The sequence below is a fragment of the Salmo salar genome, chromosome 26, assembly GCF_965601325.2.
Source record: "Salmo salar chromosome 26, fSalSal1, whole genome shotgun sequence".
Lineage (NCBI taxonomy): Eukaryota > Metazoa > Chordata > Actinopteri > Salmoniformes > Salmonidae > Salmo > Salmo salar.
The window spans coordinates 45514347-45529441 of record NC_138316.1 but is presented as its reverse complement, the minus strand read 5'-3'; the positions used below and the strand labels follow the sequence as shown (position 1 = coordinate 45529441).

General features: G+C 47.6%; 1 protein-coding gene across 1 annotated transcript in view; it reads left to right on the top strand.

Moving 5' to 3' along the window:
* Positions 1-14733, top strand: part of LOC145864276 (potassium voltage-gated channel subfamily KQT member 1) — a 28340-nt gene extending 13607 nt beyond the window's left edge. The window contains exon 3 of the mRNA XM_082969749.1: positions 14431-14733. Coding sequence (XP_082825875.1) covers positions 14431-14595 — 165 coding nt within the window. The 3' untranslated portion in view covers positions 14596-14733. The remainder of the gene's footprint in view (positions 1-14430) is intronic.
* The last annotated feature ends 362 nt before the right edge of the window (positions 14734-15095 follow it).

The window sequence follows — 15095 nt, the reverse complement described above, 5'->3', positions numbered from 1 at the left end:
TTCTTTCCAATTGTCCTTGAGCGTACGCAAAGGTAGTCTGGAGATGGTTCCGCAAGTCGGTCATGTATTGATGAGCCGTGTAGGCGGTGGCTGCGGCGACATCTCCCGGTTGGTACAGGAGATGCAGTGGAAGGGTCATTTGCCAGCCCGTCATCATCTCAAAGGGTGTCATTCCCATAGACCTGTTGCGTGTGGCTCTGATTGCCATCAGTACCAATGGGAGTTTGAGGTCCCAATCTTTGTGGTCGGTTGCCACATATTTCCTCAAGATTCTGACAATTGATTGGTTGCTCCTTTCTACCCCCCCCCCCCCCGAGCTCCAAGGGTGGTACGCGATGTGGAGTTTAGCTTTGACTCCCAGGAGTTTCCACAGTTCGGTCATTACAGCTGCCGAAAAGTGGGTTCCTCTGTCACTGTCCGCGGTTTCTCCTGGCAGGCCGAAACGACTGAAAACGTGGTTTAGCAAAAGAACGGCATTGGTTTCCGCTGTGTCATTGGTCGCCGGCAGGCACTCCACCCACTTTGTGAATGCGCAAGTCACTATGAGGAGGTACTTGTTGCCTCTGGCCGACCTGGCAACTGGGCCGACCCAGTCGATCTGGATCGAGCTCCAGGGGTAAGACACACCCTTGCGTTGCAGGGGTGCTCTGTGAAGTGGCTTGGTGGGTTGAAACTGGCAGCAAACTAGACACCCCCTCACGTATCGTGCCACGTCTTGTTCCATGTGAGGCCAGTGGGCCACCTGTCGCAATGTTTCACATGTAGCCTTGACCCCCCTATGGCCTCCACATGGCTCGTCGTGGGCATGAGCTATCATTATCCCCCTCTGTGTTTTAGGAACCACCCACCTTCGAGCGGTGTCGGTTTCTGAAACATACACCAATAGGTCATCTACAAGTGTGAGGTGCTGTTTAGTTGCGTACAGCGAACGCAAGTCGTGTGAACCTGCCAAAGCCAGTTCGGACACTGGGTGGTTGACAGGATCCGACAGGAATGCCATCAAAGTGGCGAGGGACTCATCTTGGCGTTGCATTGCTACCAGGTCGCCATTCATGAATGAATGCGTTAGCAACACATTATGTTCGTGCGAAGACGTTTTCCGTGGTGCTACATGGCTACGCGTTACCGCAGACACCATAGCTTCCTCAGTGGGTTTTTCGTCTCGAGCATTAAACACCCAAGGGGTGCCGTGAATTGCACCAGATTTCGCCATGCTGTCAGCATGGTCGTTGCCAAGTTTGTCACGACCAGGTGATTTGGAGTGTCCCTTGACTTTCTTCCAATACACCTGTATGTCGTGTTTGGTGATGAGGTCATCACAAGCTAGAATGAGCTCTTTGTTTTTCACCTCTTTACCACTTGAAGTAGTCATGTGCTTTTGTTTCCAAAACGGCAAGTGGCATAAGAATGTGAGTCTCGCGTAGTTTGAGTCGGTGCAGATCGCCAGTTCTGCCAATTCGTGTTTCACCGCTGTTTGCAGGGTGATCAGCACGCCAGCCACTTCTGCAAACTGGCTGGTCTTGTTGCCAAGCTGAAATTGAAGTGGTTTACACGGAATGTCGTTGTGCCATACCAATCCCACCCCAGCTTGCAAGTGGTCTAGATGGCGGTAAGAACAGCCATCTACAAATGCCATCGGCATGTCGAGACACACGTTCTCTTCGAAGTAGTGATGGTTCAAAGGCAATGGCGGAGCGATGTCACGCGGGGGTGGTCCGGAGTCGGTTTCATCGTCACCACAGTGTTGACACACCGCCAAAGCACTGCCCAAAGGCAGGTTTTTTGCTTTTGCGTAGTTGATTACTACATCATGGCTCTGCAGCGTCATGAGCCAAGCCGCTATCCTGCTGTTGTGTACAGCACCCTCATGGATTCGTTGGCTTTTCAGAAAAGTCACAGGCTGGTGACATGTTTCTATGATCACCTTTTGTCTGCCGACATAACTGGTGAAGTGTTTGATCGCCCAGACTGTCGACAGCAGCGCTTTTTCGCAGTCTGAGTACTTGTGTTCGGCGGGGTTGAGTGTTTTGCTCGCGTAAGCAACCACACGTTTGTCTTGGTCGTATTTTTGGGACAACCCGGCGCTAAGGCATGGCTCTGAGAAACCAACTTCCAAAAAGAATGTCTTGTCTTTGTTGGGGTATACCAGGCAGGGTGCCTCGCAAAGCAGGTCTTTCAAGGAAGCCACCGCTTCGTTGTGAGTGGCATCCCAAACGAATGGGGTGTCTTTCTGAAGAAGGTGAGTCAACGGTTTTGACAAGTCGGCGTAGTTTTCGATGAATTGACGGGAGTAATTACATACTCCCAAGAAGCTGCGCACCTCGTGAAGGTTTGTAGGTGTTTTGATGTTGCGGACTGCTTGGATTCTGTTAGACTGTGGCAGGATGCCCTCGGCACCCACCAGAAGCCCCACGTAGTTTACCTTGGTCCTGCACCATTGTCCTTTCATGATGGCCAACTTAGCCCCTGCAGTCCCGAGTTGGGTGAGAACGTCGTCCATTTCATTGAGGTGATGTGACCAAGTCTCACTTCTCATGAGAACGTCGTCCACGTAAATTATCGTCACCCTAGAGGCTGCGTCTGGCATCGCCTTGTGCAGGAAGATGTTGAACTCTGAGGGGGAGTTCGCATACCCGAATGGGCAACGATTGAACGTGAAGAGCTTGTTCGAGAAAGAGAAAGCCAACTTGTGTTGGTCACGCGGGTCGACTGTCATGGTCCAGAAACCATTTGCCACGTCGACGGTGGAGAAGTACTTGGCGTTTGCCACCTTTGGCAACTCTTGGTCGAGCTGTGTCATTGGCCAACGAGACAACGGAACCAGTGTGTTGAGTTGTCTATAGTCAATGGTAAGACGCCATTTACCCGTTGGTTTCAGAACGGGCCACACGGGAGCGCTGTACGTACTGTTACATTCCCTGATTATCCGTTTACCTAATAAGGAATCGATAATCTCTTGTACTGCTGCGTATGCTGCGAGCGGGATTTTGTATTGTCTAACAAACGTAGGAGTTGCTCCGGGTGGCGTAGGAATACGCACCACATGGATACTCGTACCCCCGCAATCCAGCGAGTCTGTCAACCAGATCTCACTGTGTTTGTTAAACAATTCTCTCAACTGATGGCGTTCCGTGTCATTGACAAGAGCATCAGCCTCCGACAGTAGTTGTATTACCTGTGCATGGAAACCAGGATATGGTTCGGCGACATTGTACAGGTCTTCATCGGGTGGTGACGGCATGTCACTTTTGGAAGAGTCATCGGTTGTTACCTCACAAGAGTGTACTTCGCATGCAGGAGGAGACGCAATATCATCCTCCGTGACGATGGAGTATATTAACAGGTTGCTGTCAGGATCGACATCCAGCCGGAACGCCGATGTGTCGTCCAGTGGCAATACGGGAGTTAATGCTATTGCTTTTGACTGACAAGTAAACAGCGTACCTCCCTCGCCATCTAGGTCTAGGGAGGACGGAAGAGGCCCAATCACGGGAACAACTAGTTCAAAATCATGGAAGGCGTAATCGATCAATGTTCCTAGCTGAGTGTGCCGAGGAATGGAAATATCCTCTTGAGTCAGATTTTGTACCAGGAGGTAAGTGGATCTAGCGGTTAGTTCCAACAGTGGGTTGCCATTGATAGTTAGCCCCAAGTCGAATAGTTTTGGAGAGGGTTGGAAGAACGCAGTGGTCCCTTCCATCCGGTATCCGGGCGCCAGGTTCAGTCTTACAGAAACCTCTGTGGTTCTTGCCGGTATCAACATGGCGGACTCAGTTATCGCCTTGCAAGCTTCAGGAATAGTCTGCCCGGAAGCCATTCGCACCGGGTCGAAAGACAAGGCATGATGGTTTGGCTGCGCCAAAGACCAAAGAACTTGGTGTATGGTATCAAGTTTAACACCCAATCTTACCAAAATGTCCGCTCCCACATAGACTGTATGTGGGAGGTCCGCGACAACCAGTAGGTAGTGGGATACTTCCTTGGTTCCAATGCGGATCGATAGCGCACACACCCCTATTGCGGTGAGTGTTGTCTGGGGAGTCGTTCCCAGTGGAAATCTAAAAGTTTTCGGCACAAGGGGATGGCAGTTAGCCGTTTTCGAAATTTCGTTGAACATTTCCAAACTGATTGCGGATTTTTCTGACCAGGTGGCCAGCCTGGTATCCTCAGCCATAGTGCCGTTTAGGCACACGCCCCCTATCAGAGGAGGGCGTTAAGTGTCGGCTGGTGAATCACCCAAGCCGCACAAGAAAACCTCATGTTCGGTTAAGTTCCGAGTCGAACTCACATTGTCATTTGCCACAAATGGCGGGCTCATGGCCAAGTTCACCGGGTTTGCGTCAGATGCTGACGTCGGACCCACGTCGTTGCACAATGTATGGCAGGTAGCCTTGGAAGAATGCGGCGAAGTCAACGGAATTGGCATAGGTATTTGTGACCAGATTTTTCCAATCCATTAGTGGTACCAAACGGTCAATTAAATCACTCCCAATCAGCATCCGTTCGATTTCGATGCTAGTCACATACACGGGGTGTATCAGTGACACGCTTTCGAAGTTGAGTTTAAGTAGGAGACGTTTGGTTAGGGGCGAGGTAGCTTGAGTGAAACCTCGAAGATTCGTATCGCAATGTTCCATTTTCAACCAACGTTTTGTTGGGTCCACTGCCCTTTTTAGTTCATCCAGCAAGGTTTCGGATATGAGGGAAATTGTTGAACCCGAATCTATCAGAGCGTGACAGGTCACACAGTCCTCCAGGACTGTTCTAAGGTATGGCCTGTTCGAGTTGGTTTTTCTCGTCATATCCCCAACAAAATGGAGTGGGTTGGGAGAACGGAGCGGTTTGTAATCTGCGTCGATTTCCAAGACAGATAAGTCACCTACGTGACCCAGTGGGTCCTCTATCGGAATGGGAGAGGAATCATCTGTTGCAAAGCTGCTTATCTCGTGCATCTCCACCTCCGTGTCCAAGTCTGTAGACAAAACCTGCGGGCTTGTGTCTAGAACGGGCGGTACCTGGACAGGGATTTGAGTGGGGGCGGGGGTAATGGAAATGTTTGCGTCCTCTTGAATTGCATGAATTTCGGCGGACTCGGTTTCCAACGATTTTACGCCTAGTCATGAGGACTTATCCTTGTCCTCTTTCTCAAATTTCTTACGATGCAGTACATCTTTTATCAGAGCTTCTATATCATTTCGGTTAGCATTTAAATCATTGTTGAACACTTTGTTGCCCTTGTTACGCTTGTTACCCTTGTGTCCTGACCCTTTGTGAGAGTTAGGCGGAGGGGCATGTTGGCTAGGTTGATCTCTACGGGACCTGTTAGATTGGGGACGTTCATCGTAGCTATTGTTACGGCGGTGGTTGTCGGGGTGGTGGTTACTTGGTAGCCACCCCCTTTGATTGTCATCTTTTACCGCATATGTCCCTGATGCAGCCCCTTCTAATTCGAGTGATGGTTCCCGCCTAAGCTCGAAAGTCGAGGTGTCCGGGCTCTTAGCCCGGCTTGCTTTTGATGCTTCAAAAGCGGTGCTTGCCAGCTCTCGGAGCGTCGAGATTGGCAACCCGACGTGGGCAGTAGGGCCCAAGTAGTTAATGAAGTTGGGAGACATGTTTGACAGAAAAAGTTGTTTGAACGGTAATAGGTCTTCCATTCCTGTTTCAGTGAGCATGCCAAAGTAAGCTGAACGAAGCCGGTGATAGTAGGCTTGTGGGTGTTCATTTCGAGCTTGTCTGATATTGTTAGCCAACGAACTGTTGTGTTTGCGAGTCGCAGAACCACTGAATTCTATTTTCAAAACCGTGGCAAGTTTAGCATAGTCGTTTTACACGTGTTGCTCTTGTAGACGGATGAACCTTGTCACGTGTCTGTTGGACGTTCGCTTCAAAAGATAGAGCCTGTCTGCATTCGTAGCGTTTGGGTAGCCATCCAAGGCGTCCTCTATGTCTGCTAAGAATGTCTCAGTGTCGTTTGGCTTTCCCAGAACGGGGTCGAAGAGGCGGAAGTTTTTGACGATTTTGTCAAGGCGATCCCCGCCAAGTGCGCGGGGAGCATCTGCACTCTCCCGTGGAGAATTGTGGGCCGAGAGGCCAAGAGGAAAAGTCAAGCTGTGGTTGTGTTGGCGAGGAGGCCCCAATTCACTGTGGGCCGAATGGCCAAGAGAAAGAGGCTGAAATCTCCTGTCATCTACATTCCCTCGTTCTCTTAGCTCCGGATGTGAGCTAGTTTGGTTGTCCCGCGATAGCGCGTGACTGTTCTGGAGTTCCTCCAGATGATACCTAAGGGTTGTGTTATGCTGTAGTACCAGGCTCTGACACTCTCTTCTGGGTGGTGAGTTATTATATACTCTGCTATAGGGCAGTACCAGGCTCTGAAACTCTCTGCTGGGTGGTGAGTTATTATATTATTATATACTCTACTATAGGGCAGTACCAGGCTCTGACACTCTCTTCTGGGTGGTGAGTTATTATATTATTATATACTCTACTATAGGGTAGTACCAGGCTCTGACACTCTCTTCTGGGTGGTGAGTTATTATATACTCTACTATAGGGCAGTACCAGGCTCTGGCACATGGCACTCTCTTCTGGGTGGTGAGTTATTATATACTCTACTATAGGGCAGTACCAGGCTCTGACACTCTCTTCTGGGTGGTGAATTATTATATACTCTACTATAGGGCAGTACCAGGCTCTGCAACATGGCACTCTCTTCTGGGTGGTGAGTTGTTATATTATTATATACTCTACTATAGGGCAGTACCAGGCTCTGCAACATGGCACTCTCTTCTGGGTGGTGAGTTGTTATATTATTATATACTCTACTATAGGGCAGTACCAGGCTCTGACACTCTCTTCTGGGTGGTGAGTTATAATATACTCTACTATAGGGCAGTACCAGGCTCTGACACTCTCTTCTGGGTGGTGAGTTATTATATTATTATATACTCTACTATAGGGCAGTACCAGGCTCTGGCACTCTCTTCTGGGTGGTGAGTTATTATATACTCTACTATAGGGCAGTACCAGGCTCTGACACTCTCTTCTGGGTGGTGAGTTATTATATTATTATATACTCTACTATAGGGTAGTACCAGGCTCTGACACTCTCTTTTGGGTGGTGAGTTATTATATTATTATATACTCTACTATAGGGCAGTACCAGGCTCTGACACTCTCTTCTGGGTGGTGAGTTATTATATTATTATATACTCTACTATAGGGCAGTACCAGGCTCTGACACTCTCTTCTGGGTGGTGAGTTATTATATTATTATATACTCTACTATAGGGCAGTACCAGGCTCTGGCACATGGCACTCTCTTCTGGGTGGTGAGTTATTATATACTCTACTATAGGGCAGTACCAGGCTCTGACACTCTCTTTTGGGTGGTGAGTTATTATATTATTATATACTCTACTATAGGGCAGTACCAGGCTCTGACACTCTCTTCTGGGTGGTGAGTTATTATATTATTATATACTCTACTATAGGGTAGTACCAGGCTCTGACACTCTCTTTTGGGTGGTGAGTTATTATATTATTATATACTCTACTATAGGGTAGTACCAGGCTCTGACACTCTCTTTTGGGTGGTGAGTTATTATATTATTATATACTCTACTATAGGGTAGTACCAGGCTCTGACACTCTCTTCTGGGTGGTGAGTTATTATATTATTATATACTCTACTATAGGGTAGTACCAGGCTCTGACACTCTCTTCTGGGTGGTGAGTTATTATATTATGATATACTCTACTATAGGGCAGTACCAGGCTCTGACACTCTCTTCTGGGTGGTGAGTTATTATATTATTATATACTCTACTATAGGGCAGTACCAGGCTCTGACACTCTCTTTTGGGTGGTGAGTTATTATATACTCTACTATAGGGCAGTACCAGGCTATGACACTCTCTTTTGGGTGGTGAGTTATTATATTATTATATACTCTACTATAGGGCAGTACCAGGCTCTGACACTCTCTTTTGGGTGGTGAGTTATTATATTATTATATACTCTACTATAGGGCAGTACCAGCCTCTGACATTCTCTTCTGGGTGGTGAGTTATTATATTATTATATACTCTACTATAGGGCAGTACCAGGCTCTGGCACATGGCACTCTCTTCTGGGTGGTGAGTTATTATATTATTATATACTCTACTATAGGGCAGTACCAGGCTCTGACACTCTCTTCTGGGTGGTGAGTTATTATATTATTATATACTCTACTATAGGGCAGTACCAGGCTCTGACACTCTCTTCTGGGTGGTGAGTTATAATATACTCTACTATAGGGCAGTACCAGGCTCTGGCACATGGCACTCTCTTCTGGGTGGTGAGTTATTATATTATTATATACTCTACTATAGGGTAGTACCAGGCTCTGACACTCTCTTCTGGTTGGTGAGTTATTATATACTCTACTATAGGGCAGTACCAGGCTCTGACACTCTCTTCTGGTTGGTGAGTTATTATATACTCTACTATAGGGTAGTACCAGGCTCTGACACTCTCTTCTGGGTGGTGAGTTATTATATTATTATATACTCTACTATAGGGTAGTACCAGGCTCTGACACTCTCTTTTGGGTGGTGAGTTATTATATTATTATATACTCTACTATAGGGCAGTACCAGGCTCTGGCACTCTCTTCTGGGTGGTGAGTTATTATATTATTATATACTCTACTATAGGGCAGTACCAGGCTCTGGCACTCTCTTCTGGGTGGTGAGTTATTATATTATTATATACTCTACTATAGGGCAGTACCAGGCTCTGACATTCTTCTTGGTGGTGAGTTGGAACAGCAACATGCTCTCAATTTAATTTGTGAAGCCCATTTTACATCAGCAGTTGTCACAAAGTGCTTTACAGAAACCCAGCCTGAATCTTCAAAGAGCAAGCAAGGCCCAGTGGCTAGGAATAACTCCCTAGAAGGCAGAAACCTGGGAAGAAACCTAGAGAGGAACCAGGCTCTGAGAGGTGGCCAGTCCTCCTCATGTTTACAGTCAGGTTTGGGTAATTCAGTAGAATATTTATGTTATTTACTGCCAAAGTGTAACACCCCCCTGAGGATGCCACGGGAGACAGAATGCTTACACTGGGGAGGGGACGATTGATGAATCAGTCAGCCAATTAGGAATCACTGGATACATTTATGCTTTTTGGTTACTTGCCAGTAGGCCAAACCCAAACGTTTACTGCATTTCTCCACAATATTCTGATCCTTATTGTGTAACAGAGTTGCTAGGCCAGCAGAGGGCAGATCCTTACTGTGTAACAGAGTTGCTAGACCAGCAGAGGGCAGATCCTTACTGTGTAACAGAGTTGCTAGACCAGCAGAGGGCAGATCCTTACTGTGTAACAGAGTTGCTAGGCCAGCAGAGAGCAGATCCTTACTGTGTAACAGAGTTGCTAGGCCAGCAGAGGGCAGATCCTTACTGTGTAACAGAGTTGCTAGGCCAGCAGAGGGCAGATCCTTATTGTGTAACAGAGTTGCTAGGCCAGCAGAGTGCAGGTCCTTATTGTGTAACAGAGTTGCTAGGCCAGCAGAGGGCAGATCCTTACTGTGTAACAGAGTTGCTAGGCCAGCAGAGAGCAGATCCTTACTGTGTAACAGAGTTGCTAGGCCAGCAGAGGGCAGATCCTTACTGTGTAACTGAGTTACTAGGCCAGCAGAGGGCAGATCCTTACTGTGTAACAGAGTTACTAGGCCAGCAGAGGACATATCCTTACTGTGTAACAGAGTTACTAGGCCAGCAGAGGACAGATCCTTACTGTGTAACAGAGTTACTAGGCCAGCAGAGGACAGATCCTTATTGTGTAACAGAGTTGCTAGGCCAGCAGAGTGCAGGTCCTTATTGTGTAACAGAGTTGCTAGGCCAGCAGAGGGCAGATCCTTACTGTGTAACAGAGTTGCTAGGCCAGCAGAGAGCAGATCCTTACTGTGTAACAGAGTTGCTAGGCCAGCAGAGGGCAGATCCTTACTGTGTAACTGAGTTACTAGGCCAGCAGAGGGCAGATCCTTACTGTGTAACAGAGTTACTAGGCCAGCAGAGGACAGATCCTTACTGCGTAACAGAGTTACTAGGCCAGCAGAGGACAGATCCTTACTGTGTAACAGAGTTACTAGGCCAGCAGAGGACAGATCCTTATTGTGTAACAGAGTTACTACGCCAGCAGAGGGCAGGTCCTTATTGTGTAACAGAGTTGCTAGGCCAGCAGAGGGCAGATCCTTACTGTGTAACAGAGTTGCTAGGCCAGCAGAGAGCAGATCCTTACTGTGTAACAGAGTTGCTAGGCCAGCAGAGGGCAGATCCTTACTGTGTAACTGAGTTACTAGGCCAGCAGAGGGCAGATCCTTACTGTGTAACAGAGTTACTAGGCCAGCAGAGGACAGATCCTTACTGCGTAACAGAGTTACTAGGCCAGCAGAGGACAGATCCTTACTGTGTAACAGAGTTACTAGGCCAGCAGAGGACAGATCCTTATTGTGTAACAGAGTTACTACGCCAGCAGAGGGCAGATCCTTATTGTGTAACAGAGTTGCTAGGCCAGCAGAGAGCAGATCCTTACTGTGTAACAGAGTTGCTAGGCCAGCAGAGAGCAGATCCTTACTGTGTAACAGAGTTGCTAGGCCAGCAGAGGGCAGATCCTTACTGTGTAACAGAGTTGCTAGGCCAGCGGAGGGCAGATCCTTGCTGTGTAACAGAGTTGCTAGGCCAGCGGAGGGCAGATCCTTACTGTGTAACAGAGTTGCTAGGCCAGCGGAGGGCAGATCCTTATTGTGTAACAGAGTTGCTAGGCCAGCGGAGGGCAGATCCTTATTGTGTAACAGAGTTGCTAGGCCAACGGAGGGCAGATCTTTACTGTGTAACAGAGTTACTAGGCCAGCAGAGAGCAGATCCTTACTGTGTAACAGAGTTGCTAGGCCAGCAGAGAGCAGATCCTTACTGTGTAACAGAGTTGCTAGGCCAGCAGAGGACAGATCCTTATTGTGTAACAGAGTTGCTAGGCCAGCAGAGGGCAGATCCTTACTGTGTAACAGAGTTGCTAGGCCAGCAGAGGGCAGATCCTTATTGTGTAACAGAGTTGCTAGGCCAGCAGAGGGCAGATCCTTACTGTGTAACAGAGTTGCTAGGCCAGGAGAGGGCAGATCCTTACTGTGTAACAGAGTTACTAGGCCAGGAGAGGGCAGATCCTTACTGTGTAACAGAGTTACTAGGCCAGCAGAGGACAGATCCTTATTGTGTAACAGAGTTACTAGGCCAGTCGAGGACAGTAGTGGTCTATTTTCTCTCTACACTGTCGAAAGATCATTCTTCCTATGACAGTCCTCTCTCTCCCCACCCGCCCAAACCTTCAGCACAACATGCATGGTCAGATAGCTATCCCAAACATCAAACATCAAACCTTACCTTAAACTCCATCCATACCAGGCCCCTAACACCAAACCTTACCCTAAACCCCAGCCATACCAGGCCCCTAACACCAAACCTTACCTTAAACTCCAGCCATACCAGGCCCCTAACACCAAACCTTACCTTAAACTCCAGCCATACCAGGCCCCTAACACCAAACCTGCATTTGCCTTTGCATTTCACCTTCACCCTTGTCTGATTCCTCACCCTATCCTTCTGTCTAAAGACCATTTCATTCTTTATGTCTCATTTTAGGGAATAATACTGTAATGACAATAGTTGATTGGATGGAAGCACTCTTCATTGTATGAGGGAAACCCATTCACATTCATCACCAATATGTAGCATCCACCAGGATGGGTCTGCATAGCCATAGTCAAAATGATATTATTTGTGAACCAAAACCACTGTTAACTTTGTCCATGCTCACAGATCTGTGTTGACATATATACGCATCCCTAAATGTGACATCTGTGCGGTCAGACAAAGCAACTCTGAATTGTTAAACCCATCCAGACCCTGACCCTAAATCCTTCCCTCAAACCTAGACACCACTGACCAGCTGCTGAGTCTAACAGCTCTTGTGTTTGTATGCTTAGTCTGGCTGACAGATCCCTTCTGCAGTCAGAGGAATGGAGACAAAGGAGAGGAAAGAGGGGGACTACCCTTAGAGTCATCCTAGAGGAGAAAGAAAGAGGGGAAAGAGCGAGAGAACGAGGGATTAGGGTTAGACGGGAGCGGGGTCGGAGTGTGGGGGCCACAAGGGCACACACACGCAGGTTGAAAGTTCACCTCAGCCAGTGTCTAACAGGATTAAATGATGCTGTCCACTCATCAGGACCACGCCCAGAATCACAGATTAATCTGCGCCTGCAGAGGTGGGATTAGCAGGGGCCCTAACTAGAGAGGCCCTTCTGTTTGCCAGGGGCCCTAACTGGAGAGGCCCTTGTGTTTGCCAGGGGCCCTAACTAGAGAGGCCCTTGTGTTTGCCAGGGGCCCTAACTAGCTCTGCTCGGACAGTTGTCCCTCTTTTGTTTCTCAACTATAGGAAAAATAAATAAAGAGATGTGTGAGTCGTCAGAACAGGAAAGACTGTTTTGAGCAGATACATGACACTACCCACTTAATGTTAACTGATCAGGGACAGCGCTTTTTTCTGTGGTCGTATCTGTCCATATACAGATCCCTGGATTTGATTCTTCATTTTTTGTGTCCATATTTTAGTGCCACATAGTGTCTGACCTCAGTATAACTACGTTAGGAAGTCTGATCAGAAAGGGGCCAAAAGGTGGAATGACTGGACCTCAATGCTGATGACCCTGCCCTCTGTCCTCCTCTCTCCCCTCCCCGCCCCCCCCATCCCCAACACAACAACAACAGCAGCTCTTCCTTTGTCTGGTTTGCACCCCACTGCACGTGAGGTCACCACTTTACTCACTGTTAACAAGGTCCAATGTAGATTCTCTCTTCCTGGAAGGAGTAACCTAGTGCATCTGTGGCACTTGCGTGATTTTATTTTAATTTAACCTTTATTTAACTAGGCAAGTCAGTTAAGGACAAATTCTTATTTACAATGATGGCCTACCCTGCGGCCAAACCCTCCCCTAACCCGGACAACGCTGGGCCAATTGTGCGCCGCACTATGGGACTCCCGATCACGGCCGGTTGTGATACAGCCCGGGATCGAACCAGGATCTGTAGTGACGCCTCTAGCACTGTGATGCAGTGCTGTAGACCGCTGCGCCACTCGGGAGCCCTGATACTTACGTGTGTTTACCCAGCGCCAAGACGGAACATATGTTGGGCATCTGTCACTCTTAAAAGTCCATTAAAAGTTATTGATTTTGTATTGGTCTTCTAAATTGCTAAATGCTAAACTTGAACATTTGAATGGAATTGCATTGGTGATCATTTCAGTTCATTGTTTGATTCATGTCATGCACTGGGAGTCATTTGGCGTTCATTTCAGTTCATTGTTTGATTCATGTCATGCACTGGGAGCCATTTGGCATTCATTTCAGTTCATTGTTTGATTCATGTCATGCACTAGGAGCCATTTGGCATTCATTTCAGTTCATTGTTTGATACATGTCATGCACTGGGAGTCATTTGATGTATAGGAACATATTGGTTATTTTGTCCATTCAGGGACAAAGGAACTAGAAGCAATAGGCCTGGTTACCAATAGTGTACTAGGGCCCAGGGTTTTGGTTAATCATGTCACATGACCTGAATTTGAACCTTTATTTAATAAAGTGGTTTCACTGTCCCCTTTTCTTTTTATTTCAGATAGTCCAGCACCAATCCTCCAGCACCATCCTTAGACCGTTTGCTTTCATTTTTGGTCTAATTCTCATTCCTGGAAAAGGAAAGTTACAATCTAGGTGATGTGACATGAATAACCACAACACATGGCCCGATCATTTATTAGTCCTGTTGTGGTTCCCTGAAGGCTGGCACACATCACACATCCTGGATGTAGTGCTGGGCTGAAGATAGTTCAGCACGCTGGGTTTTAGGGACCACCAGCTGGAGATGTCTGACTGACGACATATTTCACAACATTCTACATGTAAAATCAGTGCACACTTGGTTCTCAAATGACGTTCAGAGGTGCTAAGTACTCTGGGCCAGCTGTTGGTGTGTCTGAGCCTTTAGTTTTATCACCTGCTCTATTCCCTCTTTCTATCGGATAATCACTTACTATTTTCCTTCTCTCTCTCTCTCTCTCTCTCTCATTGTCTCTCTCTCTCTCTCATTGTCTCTCTCTCTCTCTCTCTCTCTCTCTCTCTCTCTCTCTCTCTCTCTCTCTCTCTCTCTCTCTCTCTCTCTCTCTCTCTCTCTCTCTCTCTCTCTCAATTTAAGGGGCTTTATTGGCATGGGAAACATATGTTTACATTTCCAAAGCAAGTGAAATAGATAATAAACAATAACAATTAACAGTGAACATTACACTCACAAAAGTTCTCTCTACACCCCCCCCCCCACTCTCTGTCTTTAACAGGAGATCGCGCTGGTGGTGTTATTCGGTGTGGAGTATGGTGTGCGGCTGTGGTCAGCAGGGTGCCGTAGTAAATATGTTGGCGTCTGGGGCCGGCTGCGCTTTGCCAGGAAGCCTATCTCCATCATCGGCAAGTGCCTGGAACAAACTCCACACGGGCATCCTTAGTCTTCAGATAAAATAAGATAAAAACATGTACAATAATGCCAATTATTTGCATTTAGTATGCAAATAGATATCCTAATTAAGTAACAGTGACAATTCAACAACCCTGGGATCACTCCTGTAACATGGCTCCTTCCTGTAACATGGCTCCTTCCTGTAACATGTCTCCCTCCTGTAACATGGCACCCTCCTGCAACATGGCACCCTCCTGTAACATGGCACCCTCCTGCAACATGGCTCCCTCCTGCAACATGGCTCCCTCCTGCAACATGGCTCCCTCCTGTAACATGGCTTCTTCCTGTAACATGTCTCCCTCCTGTAATATGGCTCCTTCCTGTAACATGTCTCCCTCCAGTAACATGGCTCCTTCCTGTAACATGTCTCCCTCCAGTAACATGGCTCCTTCCTGTAACATGTCTCCCTCCTGTAACATGGTTCTCCTCTACTGTACCATGGTTCCTTCCTGTAACATGTCTCCCTCCAGTAACATGGTTCTCCTCTAC